A 14520-nucleotide genomic window follows, 5' to 3' on the forward strand; every position below is an offset into this window, starting at 1 on the left:
AAAGGACAACCATATGATGCTCTCAGCTTCACAATTATGGTAGTCTGGCAGCCATGCAAACCGAAGGCTACGTGATTTCCTCTAGATCTAAGCATCCGTGATTTTCTGAAGTTCTTGCAAATTTTCTTTTTGGCGATTTACCAATTTCCTGTCTTTGCAGGAATACATCATAGGACATAGAAAGGATTTAAGGTTACAATTCAGTTGAGTTCAACGAATTGATCCAGCTTCCAACCCACAAAAAATGTCTGTCAGTACTCTCTAAAAGTGAGATTCAGACGGCCAGCCCTCAAATTTGTCTCTTCTAACAGAAGCTTGGGAGCTGTGTCTGGAAAAATAGTTGAGACACCATGATATATGTTCCTAGCTTTACCACCAAATATCAGCACATCCCCGGATTCCAGTCTGATTTTCTCCACCTGGTTAATCTCTCTCTGGTCACCATACAAAAATTCTGCAGAGTCACCAATTGAAAAGGACACCACGGGCACTCCTCTACGAAGACTCTCTTGGCTTTCATCTTTGTCCTGTACAGTTGCAAGTGACATGCACAAAAAATATATTTAGTGTTGTTCAACTTGAGAATATCATAAATTGCTTTGCCCCTGTCTTAGATGTCATTATTCTGCAATCTTATAATAGGCCGAAGCAAATAAAGAATCACCACCTTTTTTCTCATTGTTTGAGCCATTAAAGTCCGAAGTATACTTTTGAAAGCAAATAACTGTGTCGCATCTACATAGAGTTGGTCCAGAAAATTGGTAATGGTATAGGACAGAAAGCTAAGATAGAACCTGATGGAGACCAAGGCGGCCACTTGTTGAGTAGAAATTGACTATGCAGATGTTAGGCGACATCGAGGGTAAAACATCTTCCACATATCTTTTTCTGGAGTCTTTCTCTATATGTGCATGGGAATCTTTTATAGCCCTTTTAGCCAAGTCACAAAATTCTTTAGGAATAATGGGAGGTTTGGAGCCATCACAAGGCCTTTCATCACCATAAGTACTTGTCTCAGGGTCCCAATTTTTACCAAGGCACATCATCTTCAAGTTCAGCTTTGCTCCATCACGATAGCCAGGTAAATAGAAGCCTCCAGGACCCAGTCCAAGATCCTTGCACTTCTTTATCAATTTAACCTAGACAGACAAATAAAAAGGTCTATCAGCAAAGAAGGGAAGCTAGAACTTGTGTTAAAAAATTTATTCATGAAAAATGGAATTTAACTTCCTAATAATTAATTCCATGAAAACATGTAAAACTTATCATTGTTTTCACAGAGAAGCTGTAATTCTTTAGCATTGTGCAGATTGACAGAAGAATGCCACAGACATGGCTCTCCTTTGATATAAAACCGTCAAGCTAAACAGAGCAAAGCCTTTCATCAGCTATTTACTGTTTCGCTAAAATAGTAGTTCATCTGTAAAGCAATATTCCCTTTTTTTTTGTGGTTCCTTATATTTATGCTCAAAATTTGGATTTGACCTAGTTGGATAGGGATGGGATACATATTTTATTCCACAATCTAGGCTTAGTTGTAGAAGCATTTCCCAGAAGCAAGATGCAAAGTGAATGAAATAGAATTTTCAATTGTCTAATTCTAATGTATCTTAAGACAATTTTATGAGGGCAAATAAAATTGCAGAAAGAAAAGTACTTGGATACATAAAAATTCAAATCAACGTGATGCATTCATTTATAATAATGAGACTTAATGCATTACAAGGACTGAAAAATTTTATGGACATAAAATAGAGAAGTTCACGTCAAGAAGGAATACCACAAGATATGTAGACAAAATAGTCAGAAAGCCACATTACTGCACCTGATCATTGAAGGAAATGTAATTCTTTAACAAAATCATCCCAGGCCTCAATGATGTAATGCAGAGTCCACTTGTGTTGCGCTTAGTTTCATTCCTCTTTTCTCTATTCATGAGATGAAGCGGGGCTTTTAGCTTGATAACGGATCCAGATGGACAGATGTCAAAATGGAATCTAGAATCTTCAGGTATGTCATTCATACCCATTTTCCCATGAGAACTTTCCTCATGGTTACTGCCCTTCTCAAAAGTGCTGCCCTTTATAATGTAATTAGCTAATGGAGATGATTTGCCAATGCTGGCAGCATCAGAAACACTAGAGGAATTTGAATTTGGTAAGTTAGAATCTCCTTCCTCTGCATACTGTGTTTGGTCCCTCTGCATTCTCCTCACATGTAAGGGCTTGCACTTGGGATCAATCCAAGTATCTCTTGAAGCAAAAGCCTTCTCCAAATTGGAATTGAAGGATGGTGAGTGACCTGAACCATGTGTTTGTACTGATGAATTATGCATCAGATTAAGGTTTCCCATATCAAATGGCAAGTGTTGCTGATGATTATGCTTGCACAATTGATCTGAAGCTGGCATACCATCAAACTGACATGGTGTGCCAGAAGTAGATGTTTTTCTTGAACTTTCCGTTGATCCACCAGGATGCGCCAGTAGTGCATGATCAGAAGATCTACAAGCTTCATCCTGAAATGTTTAGAATGAAATAATTCGACCAAACATGAGAATCCTTTTGCACCATTCTAAGACCTGTTAGTTCAATGGAGACTGGTGATACCTTTAGATGCAGGGACTCATATGGATAAATAACACTAGCTTATTTATATCTGTCACCAATTAAATTAGATACCATGCTAGAACCTGAATAACAGCAAATAATGTTATAACTAGTAGGAATGCAAATTCTTCCATTTTTCCAGACAAGTCCAGCTGGGGCACCTTGGAAGATTAGAAACAGTCAATATGATGTAGAAATAGAAAATTAAAGGCGGGGTCAAAATTGCTAAATGTTTGGGATTTGAACATCGTGAAGTGATTTTAAGCATCATAAATTTCTCCTCCGGTATTTAGTTGTGTGGATGATACTAGATGATCTCAATATGCTAATAAGAGCGTACAGTGATGTCAAAGAGAACGGCATATTAAAACTGCATAACCCGATAGGGCAATCTCCTCGGTTTGATTTGATAACTTTCTTGCATACTACACAAAGTCAAAGGTAAATAAGCTACCATTAATATCCACATGCAAAGGCAAAATGGCTCATAGCAACATATAGGCCCACAGGGGTTACAAAAAATTCTAAATAATATGCATTAGCATTTTCCAAAAAAAAAAAAAAAACTATTAGAGCCATTCTCCACAGAGTTTTGACCACTACTAGGCTAAAAATCATTTGGAAGGTGAGTTTTTTGGGAGTTAAGTTTTAAAAAAAAATTTAAATGTCTAAATTTTTTAATATTTTAAAATGTATGGTTTAAAAATTTTGAAAAGCTTTTTGAGGTTACTAGTTAAAATTTTTAAAAAACTTGTAGCAAACAAACTTGACAAAAATAGGTTCCAAACAAGGCCTAAATGCAGACATGTAAAGGGTATTTTATTGACCATCACAGCCCATTTGTCTAGAGAAAACTCAACCTTTTTCTGTTTGAGTTGGAACAAGTCACAAACAGAACAATTCAATTAAAGAAAGCAAGAATTAGTTTTAACCAAGTCGATTATGTAGCAAAGATTCCATGAGTAAAAAATAAGACTGGAGAAAGAGTACAAGAAAAGAATAGAATAACAGGGAGGGATTTTTGGTGGTTGGGGGCGGGGAGGAGTCCATCCCAGAAAGATTAGAGATGGTTACCTTGGATATAACATAGTAAAAATTGATAAGATTAAACAAATAATCCAAATCAAAAGGTAGAAGATGAACTTACAGGGCTGCGATAACTGGCGGGAAAATGAGAAGGCGATGGTGATGGGCGTTTGGGGGAGTTGAGCTGCTGGTTTTCGACGTTTAGGGTCCGACGGCAGTTCATTTTGTCCCGCGACACGAGCAGCTAAGCAGGTTTGGACTTTTTGGCGAAAGTGGAATGTGGTAATGCCACCCCTGAAGAACGTGAAGAAGCCACCAGCCCTGAAGAACCTTTCATTCGTGGGGAAAACCAAAGAGAACTTCCACCTTCATCTTCTCTGATATCCTAATCCCGATGGATTTTAGTCTTGTTTGATCGTTTCTCTTCCCAAGACTGATGTTCGTTGCAGTAGGATATTAGATCGGTACAGCGCACAGGGACAAAGAGTATGCAGGTATAAATGCCCGAATCTAACCAGAAACAAGGTGCACGCGTTAAGGCTTTGGTGGGCTGGTGGCCTAAACCAAGCCATTAAGGCTTCGGTAGGTCCATCAATTACCATATTATGTAGTTTTTTAAAAAATTCAGACGGATACATAGTGTATCTATTTGATTCGATGGTGATTTTGTCCCCATTTTAATCCCTCGTAGGAACTGAGCCTCCCTTGTTAAATTATGATAGAGTATGATATAGATAAAAAGTAACGATTGACCAAAAAAAAAAATCAAAAACAAGGTGGATCTACTGAGGAAAAATTGCACAAATCGTTCCTCAAATATCGCTGATGTGAAAATTTAATCCTCCAGAACAGAATTATCACTTTTAATCCCGAACAAATTAAAAATAATCAACTTTGGTCCTTGATCACTTTTCCATTAGAAGTGTAGTCGGAACTAGCCACGAGTAGACCATGTGACTAATTTTTAAAGGGTAAATGTGATATATTAGTGTAACGTTAATCGAAAATATAAGAGACTAAAAGTCCTAAATCTCAATTAAGCACTATACAAAAATGACTAATCACTTTTTTACATTAAAATTTTCCAAAAAATACCTTGGAAAAACACATGGATTGTCCAACCAAAAAAAAATGATTTTGAACAAATATCTAATTCCATCCAAAACTAACAAAAGTACAATCCTTTTGCTCCAAATAAGTGAAAAGATATCTTATATATCGTGAACCCAAACCTCATTATATACTAAAAAATTGCATCATAGAGAAAGTAGATTTGCACAAAAAAAATATACTCCAACAAGAAATTTATGAATTACTTACAAAAAAAACTCCAACAAAAAAAAGTAATTCATGTTCTGCATAGATGAGAAACCAACTAAAATCTCAAATTATTGTTTTAAGTTTGACTATATTTTTCTCCAATATTCAATTACAAAATAAACAAAAAGCCAAGATGAAACAAAACAACAATTAACAACCTTGGCAAGATTCCCCAGACAAATGTTGCATGAAATCTCAACCTCAAAAATATGTCTTCTAGCTCGAATGTTGCATGAAGATTATTTCACTTTATTTACACCATATTTACACGCACTGATTTGATTGCATAGTCAACACATTTTTCAATTATCTTTTTATCTCACATACATCATATCAAAAAAAGTGTTATAATAAAAATATTTCAAATAATTTATAATCCAAACACACTAATCATTTTTCATGGTCAAACCAAACAGCACCATCTTGAACTCTTCTTCGTGGTCAAACCAAGCATCATTTCCATAGTATCAAACCAAGTGGCCCACATCCCGAGTTCGATTGCTGCCAATATTACTGTTTTCGACTACTGGAAATGATGGAGAATGGGAGAGTCACAAGTCACAACTGTTCAAACCAAATCGAGGGGCCCATCGATTCTAGCTGCTATGGTGGATAAGAGTTAAGACTACTATTGCTTCCTCAGTGTTAGAATTGAAGGAGGTGATTGTAGGGACGAAGGTAGAAGAAGTGTCTTTAGCGGTGGTGGGCTCGTCAAAGGAGATTAGAGGTGGAGGTAAAACAGGAAACCGTTTGCTTGAGGTACCAGCCATGAGCGGAGAGGTTCTCTGTGCATAAATCGGGGTCTTTAAGTCCTGTGAATTGATTGAATGTAAGCCAATTTATCTGCCACATCCCCCATTTTTATTGGGTTTGGTCTATAATTTTTTTGAAGAGATTGAAGATGAAAATTTGGGGAAATTAGGGTTTTGGAAAGAAAAGGATTAATAGTCCCTTATATTTTTGATCAACATTACACTGATGTGCCACATTTACCTTTTAAGAATTGATCATGTGAGGATCAAAGTTGATCATTTTCAATTTGTTAGGAATTAAAAGTGATCATTTTTATTATAAGGGACTTAAATTTCACATCATTGATGTTTGAGGGACAATCTGTACAGTTTTTCCTTCTCCTAATATGTTAAACACACGTAAATCTAGAAGCTTTCCTTCTCTCTCTTCTCTTTTGATGTAAGGATCAGAGATCGAGATTCTGGTTATGAGTTTCAGATTGATAGATACGAAGTTCATACTTGACTCACGCAATATTTGAGCTATGAGATTAATTCAAATTTAGCATAAACTTACTTATTACTTCTTAATTTTCTTAATATAGTTACTATAACTATTAAATTCTAAAATTAATTTAATACTCATAGGATCACAATATTAAAACTATACACAAATCAATAATAGTTCATTAAAAAATACATAAATCAAGAATTTTTTAACATATCTAATTAGTTTAAAGTACATGAAAAATAGTAATAAAAGATGATCAACAGTCAATATATTTTCAAATGTTCTTAATTTGCTTGTATTAAGATTTGTCCACATAAAAACACAACTTTTGAATCCAAATAGAAGTAAATAAATTGATTTGACTCATGAGTTACATAAAAACCTACAAAAAAGAATAAAACAGATCAATAAATAATAGTGGCGAGTTAAAATGGAATTTAAACTGGTGGAGTGTACAAAAAACATACTTTGTCATTGAAACTACCCATGTGTGTGCTGCTAAAAACTACCCATGTATGCTTAGGGTCTGTTTGATAACATAAAAAAGTGTTGAATCTGAATTTTTTTCGACATTCAGATGTTTTGAATGTTTGATAAATGAAAATCTATTTGCTAAACTTGTTAAGTAGTGCTGAACCTGTGTGTATTTTTTTCAGCACAAGAATCCTAACTGAATGCTTAATTCTGATAAGAATCAATAGAATTATTTCAACTACCTTATCTTGTCTACCAAATCTACACTTGTTTGTTAATTATGTTCAAAATTCTTATCTAATTAAACAATCTAATATTCTCTATCTAACGATTTTTAGTTTTTCTTTTCTCCCTTTTTAATGATTTTCGCATGTTCTTCATACTCCTCATATAATATATTTCATCTTTTATATTAATTTGATTTAAAAATAAATATTGTCATTTTCATATCTAATAATTTTAAATTAATTAAATCATAGATTCTATTTCATTTTTTAATGAAAGGATATAAGGGCAAAATTATCAAATTAAACTTATTAAGCATTCAATTATAAATATATATCAAACAATATAACTAGGTTTAGCATTAAAATTCAGACATTCATATTTTTTTTCAATGCTTAAAATTCAACAAATTAATTGTTTCAGTATTCAAATTTCAGAATTCAAACTTTAGAATTTAGATTCAGTTTTATCAAACGAAACCTTAGTCAAAATACAAGCAACTATTACTCATATAAGGCAGTGAGTGAGCATGTAGATAATATACTAAAGACATTAAGACAATCAAACGAATAATCTAACTACTTGGTATAAGAAGTAGCCAACATCATACAAACACAAAAATTTACTAAAACAAAAACAAAGTTAGAATTTAAGTAATGAGTTACCACTATTGACCCCTCACGAAAGCAATAGAATTGTTGATTTCAACTCATAAGCATATTTAGGGCTTTGGATTGTTGCTTATGTTTTGAATCTTTTGACATAATTTTGTATATTTAATATTTCTTATATATATTAATATATTTTGACACATAATTCATAAATATAAAGTATTAGTATTAATATTCAGATATATAATTGTATATACAAAAATATGAATATATTGTATATAATTATATATATATATATATATATATAGATACTGATTATCGGGTTTGAATTTAATAAGGATCAAACTCGATTCATATTTAATTTAAAAATAATATTTAGGCCCAAACTTATAGGCTTATCTAGCTTTTTCTTGGATATAGTGGGTCAAGTTCGAGCTGTCCTCGCCGCATCAATAGTTGTAATAGGAGTTACACCAAGGATCAAAGCCCCTTCATTTCCTTTCAGATCAACGCCACTCCCGATGTTTTCACATTATTATGGATTAAAGTATTTGTAGCATGTAATATTATATCGAATAAAGGTTGCTTTTTTTTTTTTGTTCTTTCTCAAAAATTTAGAATTGGATTGGAATTATGTGCTATAGAAGTTAACACAACTCCACTTTTGCCTTTTGTATTTTTAAGGAAAAGTCCATTTCTAATCCAATTCCAAATGTCAATCTTTTTTTTTCACCAATGTAGTTCCAAAGAAACTAGTTCAGGCAACACAAAAGGTCTCACTAATCTCACGATGCACTATATGGACTAAAGGTCGTCTTCGATTCTTTATTAAAATTTAGGATTAATCACAAGAAGTACCTTTAAGGTTTGGTATATTTTTGTAATTTATCTCATAGCGTTTTATTTTTCTCACTTTACTCCTTTGGTTCATAGTCAAAGCACATTTAGTAATAGTGCTCGCAGTTGATATAAAAAGGATAATGATATCTCAGAAAAAAAAAAAAAAAAACAATGAACAAACATAAATGCCTATAGGTTTGGGTCGGATATAACACATATTTCTATTCCTTTGTCGCAAAGTTTCAAGTATAATCATTTAAACTAATCACATGCATGATGATTTTAGATAAAAAATTTTTGCATTTCAAATTATTTTCTAAAAAGTAAAAAAAAAAATAATCTACCATAAAAATCAAACCTTATAATTTGAACATCTAAGAAATCTCCTTCCAAAATTTTTTTTTGGTGTTCAAAATCTTCTCAAGGGGTGTCATTTTACTACATTCATAGGTTTCCTGAATTGATTTCTTCCATATGGTGTGATAAAAACAACATTTAGAGGAAGAGTAAGGAAATAAATTTGAAGAAACTTGGGACATTTTTTTTTTTCTATTTTAGTTGTAAATATTGCGAATGAAGGAGAGAAATTTTTTTGGCGTGATAAATGCTCAAAACATATTAGAAAACTTTCAAAAACCGTTTTTTTTATAGAACATGACGAGGACCATTTTAGTTAGAAATTTTAACGGTTAAAATGGGGGTATTTTCATCAATTGCAATATTTAAACGGCCCATTTGCTGAGATATGGACTAATAGCGTGGGTAAAATGAGAAACATAAAATCTTAGGAGATAAACTGCAAAATATACCCAACTTTAGGGGACTTCTTATGATTAACACTAGAATTTATAATTGAATTTGAATTCTGTGCTGTAGAAATTCACGCAACTCCATTTTTCTTTTGTTTCACATAACTTTTTTTTTTTTTTTGGGCGATGGAAAGTCCATTTTTCTATCCAATTCCAGTTGTAAAGTTTAGGGACTATTTAATAGAGTTCAGAAACAGGCTTAGGCAACGCAAATTTCACTAATTTCATGCTGACTCTGAATATTGGATTGCATTAGTAATAAATTGCCCATCATCGACGTTAACGCTACTTAACCATCTTAATATAAACTCTATTAATTAGTGGCAGTAGTATTTCCGTAGTACTGTACTAGTAGCCGCTCCTTCCGCCAGTTTTTAATACGACGAGTAGTACTTTTTTTAAAACCAAACAGGCCCAAAAAAAAAAACCAGCCCCATCTTGTCTGGCCTTCTCCCTCTCTTTGGAAAACTTGTCGCAGGCGTATCCCCTAATCACTATCGGATCTCCCAAATTTCGCGTCATTCCGGCAAGCCCTAGCTCGGATCATCGGAATTTTGTAGCTGTAACCGATTACAATTGCTGCCAATTCGAATTGAGGATCGAAATCTACATACCTTCCACATACGTGTGCGTCTACCCATTGCGGAGCCGCGTATGCGTATGAAAAGAACCTGATCGACTCACATAATTCAGGCTCAGGTAATGGATGCTGACAATCCTTTTGTTTTTCCTTTTTTTAATAAATATTTTTTCTTCGACTCAGTCCTGCATCCTTTTGGTTTTAATGCTGTTATGATCTGTCTGAAGTGAAATAAAACTAGTTATCGCTGTATAAACTGAAAATTAACATTCCTCGCCGCTGGATTTTGTTTTCTGCTTCAAATCGACTGATTCAATTTAAAGGATCGTGTTGCCATTGTTCTAATTTAATGTTATTTTATCTTAATTTAAAAAAAAATTCTTGAGAAGAGGGCTATTCTGGCATTGTTGTTAAAGTTTTACAGAAATAACGTTGTAGGTCATTTGTTTTATAGGATAGAGTTCCAGGAAGAAAAATGGTGAAATTGACTATGATTGCTCGTGTTACTGATGGCCTTCCATTAGTGGAGGGGCTGGATGATGGCCGAGATATGCCAGACGTGGATTACTACAAAAAGCAGGCCAAGGCGTTGTTCACAAATCTGTCAAGGGGCCAGAATGAGGCTTCCAGAATGTCTATTGAAACCGGTCCTTATGTTTTCCAGTATCCTCTTGCTTATGCCGCTAGGCATTATTTTATCTTTGTGTGCTCTTGTTCCTTTATGCCACTAGGCATATTTCGAATATCACAAAGTAGTTTAATTTCCTTTCTTTATGGTTCTTATACTATCAAATTGTAGTAAATTTGGCAGCCAGAGCCCAGAAGGAAGACAATTGGTGTGATAATGATCTTAAACCCTAACATTGCAAACTATGTTGTTGAAATTTGTGATTTGTTTAACTTAAGAGATTTGCTTCTGATTAATCACTGCTCGCTAGTGTAGTTAACTGAGCTGGGATTAAATAAAAACCTGTTGACCCCTTTGTTTTAAACCTGAATTGAACATGCCATAGGTGCTGGTCTTGGGATATAACTAGGACACTTCGGCTTTTACCAGGAGTGATTGATTGCTCACTGTCTGTCAGGGCATGTCTGTTGAAGGTGTCTTAGTCATGACAAGTGATTAAACCACCATTTCCCACTGCATTCCTTGTTCCAAACTGATAAATTTCTTGGCCTTAATAGTTTATTTGGTATGGTTTTACATTGAGAGAACTGTACATGTGGCTTCTGATTGTGCATGAGTACATATTTCCTTCAATTTCAACCTAAAAACACCCGAAACTCTTGGAGGATTTTATGAAAAGATGCTGCAATTCGATGGATTGGTAAATATACTGGAATCCTGAAAGGATTGCACATGTATATCTTCAAATGAAGGACTAGAGCAGCAGTTGGCAGTTTTTATGTGGTCTGGAAATTTGTATTTATGACTTTTTTTCAGTATAATAACGGTCTTTAGGAAGTTTGGATTGAAATTTGGACAACTATCTTGGTATTTTATGCTGCTTTAGTTATTTCTTGGGAAAGTCACATGCATTTCTTGTTTGGTCAAATGGTGATTTTGGTGCTATATGAATCACTGTGCTTCCTTGACAAAAGATCCCCAGTTATATCATTGAAGGGCGAGTTTGTTATCTGACAATGTGTGACCGTGCTTATCCTAAGAAGCTTGCTTTTCAATACCTTGAAGACCTTAAGAATGAATTTGAACGTGTAAATGGTAGTCAAATCGAAACTGCTGCCAGACCTTATGCTTTTATAAAATTTGGTAATATTTCTGTCGCTTATTTTTAAAAAAAATTTTTCACCAGCTTTTCTACTCTTCCCATAGCTAAATACATTCTTTTCTTCCTTGTATCTGGAAGATACATTCATACAGAAAACAAAGAAACTATACCAGGATACAAGAACCCAGCGGAACATTGCAAAGTTGAATGATGAACTTTATGAAGTACACCAGATTATGACTCGCAATGTACAAGAAGTTCTTGGTGTCGGGGAAAAATTGGACCGTGAGTTATTCCAATTCCCATTTTTGTTTGATCTCCTTTTTGAATATTGTAGGTGTCAAGTCATTAAGATGAAGTCTTTGACCTGTTAGTATTAGCTATTTATAGCTAGTGACTTGCTAAAGATGGAAAACAACATTGCAAATAATGTTTATGTAGGGCTGGTTTAGTAGGTATGCATTTTGTTGTTCAGCTTTACATCTCGAATTAAGTCACATATGGGCAACCACAGTCTATGACAATGTTATTTAACTAATATTGCCAATTGCCAATTGCCAACTTACTATATTAGATTACCATTATCCTACTTGAGCGACATTATTGTTCGGTCTGGAATATTGTTGTTTGGCTCTGTAGTTTTTGGGGGTGGAGAGCATTTGATAATTCATTCCGTAGATTGTAGTGGATCATTCTTTATTCTTACTTGCGTCTTAACTGATTAAATGGGGTTAGCAGTAGCCCATTACTGTTATTCAGCTTCCCTTGCCCTTTCTAAGCTAAGAATCTTTTTGGTGCCTGCTATTGTACTTTCTTTCATTTCATATCTGATTGTATTTTATTTTATTTTATTTTTTGAGTAAACGTTTAATATGCCAATCTTGCAGAGGTGAGTCAGCTTTCTAGCCGTTTGACTTCTGAATCTCGCATATATGCTGAAAAGGCAAGAGATTTGAATCGCCAGGTTAGTTTTATCAAGCATTAAGATGGTTTTGTTTCTGTCGGTCAAGCGTCTGATTGCCTATGCCTACCATTCTGATTTGCTATTATATGATGTCCTAGATTTGCAAGCTTGACCCACTTTATGCTTTAGCGTGTCTATGCTTTTGTATTGTTCAGGACAATTGTTGCTGGTCCAACTCTTTTGATGCTTGAAATTGGCTTCTCATTCTTATAAATGCTTGATTCTCCTTCCCTGTGTCTTGCAATAATGCTGCTTTAAGAGTAATTGTCATACAAATATTGAGTGTGTTTGGACTTTGGATAGGAGTTTATTTGAAATATTATTTGGAATAATTACTGTAGCACTTTTGGTGATGTGATGTGATGTATGTGAGATAAAAAGGTGGTTGGGAAGATAAAACTGTATTTGTGATGCAAGCAAATAATTTTTGTGCAAATAATTATGCGTTAATGCCATAAAAACTGGACACATGATCAATGGCTTCGACCAATCATGTGCATGATCCAGTTCAAGTTAATAAGAATCTGACCAAAACAGGAACAGGACAAGCTGGGATTTTTTTAAGCTTTTCTCATTTTGTTTCTTTTAAATTGTTTTTAGCTTTGAATATATTTTTCTTGCTTTGAACTGGTCAGATTGGTCAAATGGCGAAGTTTAGAAGGCAAATGCCAATTGTTTACCTTGATTATAGGGCCTGGGTTTGCATGACTGTGACACAGCTTAGTGTGAAATCCTCAATATGAGGTCAAAACATTGAAGCTTATATTAAAAAATAAAGAAATAAATAAAACCATGCACACACTGAAATGACCACTACTTTTTCCCCACATTGGTTAAGTTGACTTCTTGGTATAGAATCTTTTTCTCTCTTAAGTGAGATTTTTAACTAGGGTGGCCAATATATGGTCAAATTAAGGGTAAACATAATAAACATCTTGATTTACTACCACTCCTTGGAATGCTTGTTAAGCAAAATTAATGGTTTAATTTGGAGCAGAAAAGGTATATTGCTATTCTTCAAGTGATTCATGAGCTTGTTGATATAAGCCTCTTCTTTTGGAGCTTTGTTGTGTTAATCGTTGTTGACTGCATCCTATCTTTTGAAATTGTATAATCTGTTGGTGGATGCATCAAGTCCTTAGATGTGTTTGGGCTTTTTCAGTTTTGTGTGTTTCACCTTGCATTGATATTTGCTCCTTTATAGGCCTTGATTCGTAAATGGGCACCTGTAGCGGTAGTGCTCGGCGTTGTAATCCTCCTGTTCTGGGTTAGGAAGAAGATTTGGTGATGGATGTCGGGGAGCCTTTGCTTAGTTTTGCATGAAGATGCCACCTACAGAGGCAGAAGAAAGTCATCTCTCACGTGTTCCATTATACTGGCTTATCTCAAGTGGTTTTACCCCTTGTTTGAGAATCAAAAGATACAAACAGAAGCAAGTTATTATTGACAACTTTAGGGAGCTCATTGTCATTGTAGGGCTCGTACAGACTTCATTACCTTGTCTATCTGATATTTGTCCTTTCATCACTTCTTGCATCAAATTTTCCTACATTGACAATTGCGAGAAATTTGGAGGATATTTGGTCAAATTCTTTCTTGCGGAGGGTCCGAAGCAGAATGTGAAGTGAAAAGAAGTGCTTAAAATTATGGTCTTGCGCTAGTGTGTGCGTGCGTGCGTGTGTATAAACATGAAATGGTACTGCTTACGTTGCCGAGTTTCCCAGGCCCATAGTCATACAAACATGTGAGAGGCGTATCTTTTATGTAGGGTGCCGGTGTACTATGTTTAGGAGTGAGGTGGAGCCTGGCATTGCTGGACAAATTCTTGTAGATTGTTGAGAGCATGTTCATGCTCTTGGATCCCAAATTTGTTTGTAGAAATGTGTTAAAGCAGCTGATTAAAGTGTAAACGCAACTTAAAGTAATTTGGTTTGCATCGATGCATCATTCTCAATCAAAAGATTCAGGTTAATGAGAGGAAATTTTTTTGATGCCCAGTGAGAAATCCACTAACAAAACAGGAAAGGTCATAATACCCTCCCAAGTCAATTTTAACTCATGACCAGGAGAGTTGACTGGAAAGGTCATTT

At 34.6% G+C, this 14520-nt stretch overlaps 2 protein-coding genes across 2 annotated transcripts; one reads left to right on the forward strand and one right to left on the reverse strand.

Moving 5' to 3' along the window:
- Positions 1-4208, reverse strand: LOC113740038 (DNA N(6)-methyladenine demethylase ALKBH1D-like). The gene is made up of 4 exons (XM_072045185.1): positions 3757-4208; positions 1826-2518; positions 795-1139; positions 1-527 (listed from the first exon to the last, which is right to left on the reverse strand). Exons 1-4 carry the CDS (start codon positions 3856-3858, stop codon positions 252-254), a joined length of 1416 nt encoding a protein of 471 aa, XP_071901286.1. The 5' UTR covers positions 3859-4208; the 3' UTR covers positions 1-251.
- Positions 4209-9525: 5317 nt separating this feature from the next.
- LOC140005064 (25.3 kDa vesicle transport protein SEC22-1) lies at positions 9526-13957 on the forward strand. The gene is made up of 6 exons (XM_072045189.1): positions 9526-9855; positions 10191-10399; positions 11347-11507; positions 11605-11751; positions 12354-12430; positions 13635-13957. The coding sequence occupies exons 2-6, from the start codon at positions 10212-10214 to the stop codon at positions 13716-13718; spliced, it is 657 nt and encodes a 218-aa protein (XP_071901290.1). The 5' UTR covers positions 9526-9855; positions 10191-10211; the 3' UTR covers positions 13719-13957.
- Positions 13958-14520: the final 563 nt, after the last annotated feature.

This window comes from Coffea arabica, chromosome 4c, assembly GCF_036785885.1.
Source record: "Coffea arabica cultivar ET-39 chromosome 4c, Coffea Arabica ET-39 HiFi, whole genome shotgun sequence".
NCBI lineage: Eukaryota > Viridiplantae > Streptophyta > Magnoliopsida > Gentianales > Rubiaceae > Coffea > Coffea arabica.

Coding starts and splice junctions, on each gene's coding strand:
- LOC113740038 (XM_072045185.1), bottom strand. CDS start 3,858: ATGAACTGCCGTCGGACCCTAAACGTCGAAAACCAGCAGCTCAACTCC. Junction 1,140..1,825: donor ACATTTCCTTCAATGATCAG/GTGCAGTAATGT, acceptor TTGTCTGTCTAG/GTTAAATTGATAAAGAAGTG. Junction 528..794: donor GCCGCCTTGGTCTCCATCAG/GTTCTATCTTAG, acceptor GCAACTGTACAG/GACAAAGATGAAAGCCAAGA.
- LOC140005064 (XM_072045189.1), top strand. CDS start 10,212: ATGGTGAAATTGACTATGATTGCTCGTGTTACTGATGGCCTTCCATTA. Junction 11,508..11,604: donor TTATGCTTTTATAAAATTTG/GTAATATTTCTG, acceptor TGTATCTGGAAG/ATACATTCATACAGAAAACA. Junction 11,752..12,353: donor TGTCGGGGAAAAATTGGACC/GTGAGTTATTCC, acceptor CCAATCTTGCAG/AGGTGAGTCAGCTTTCTAGC.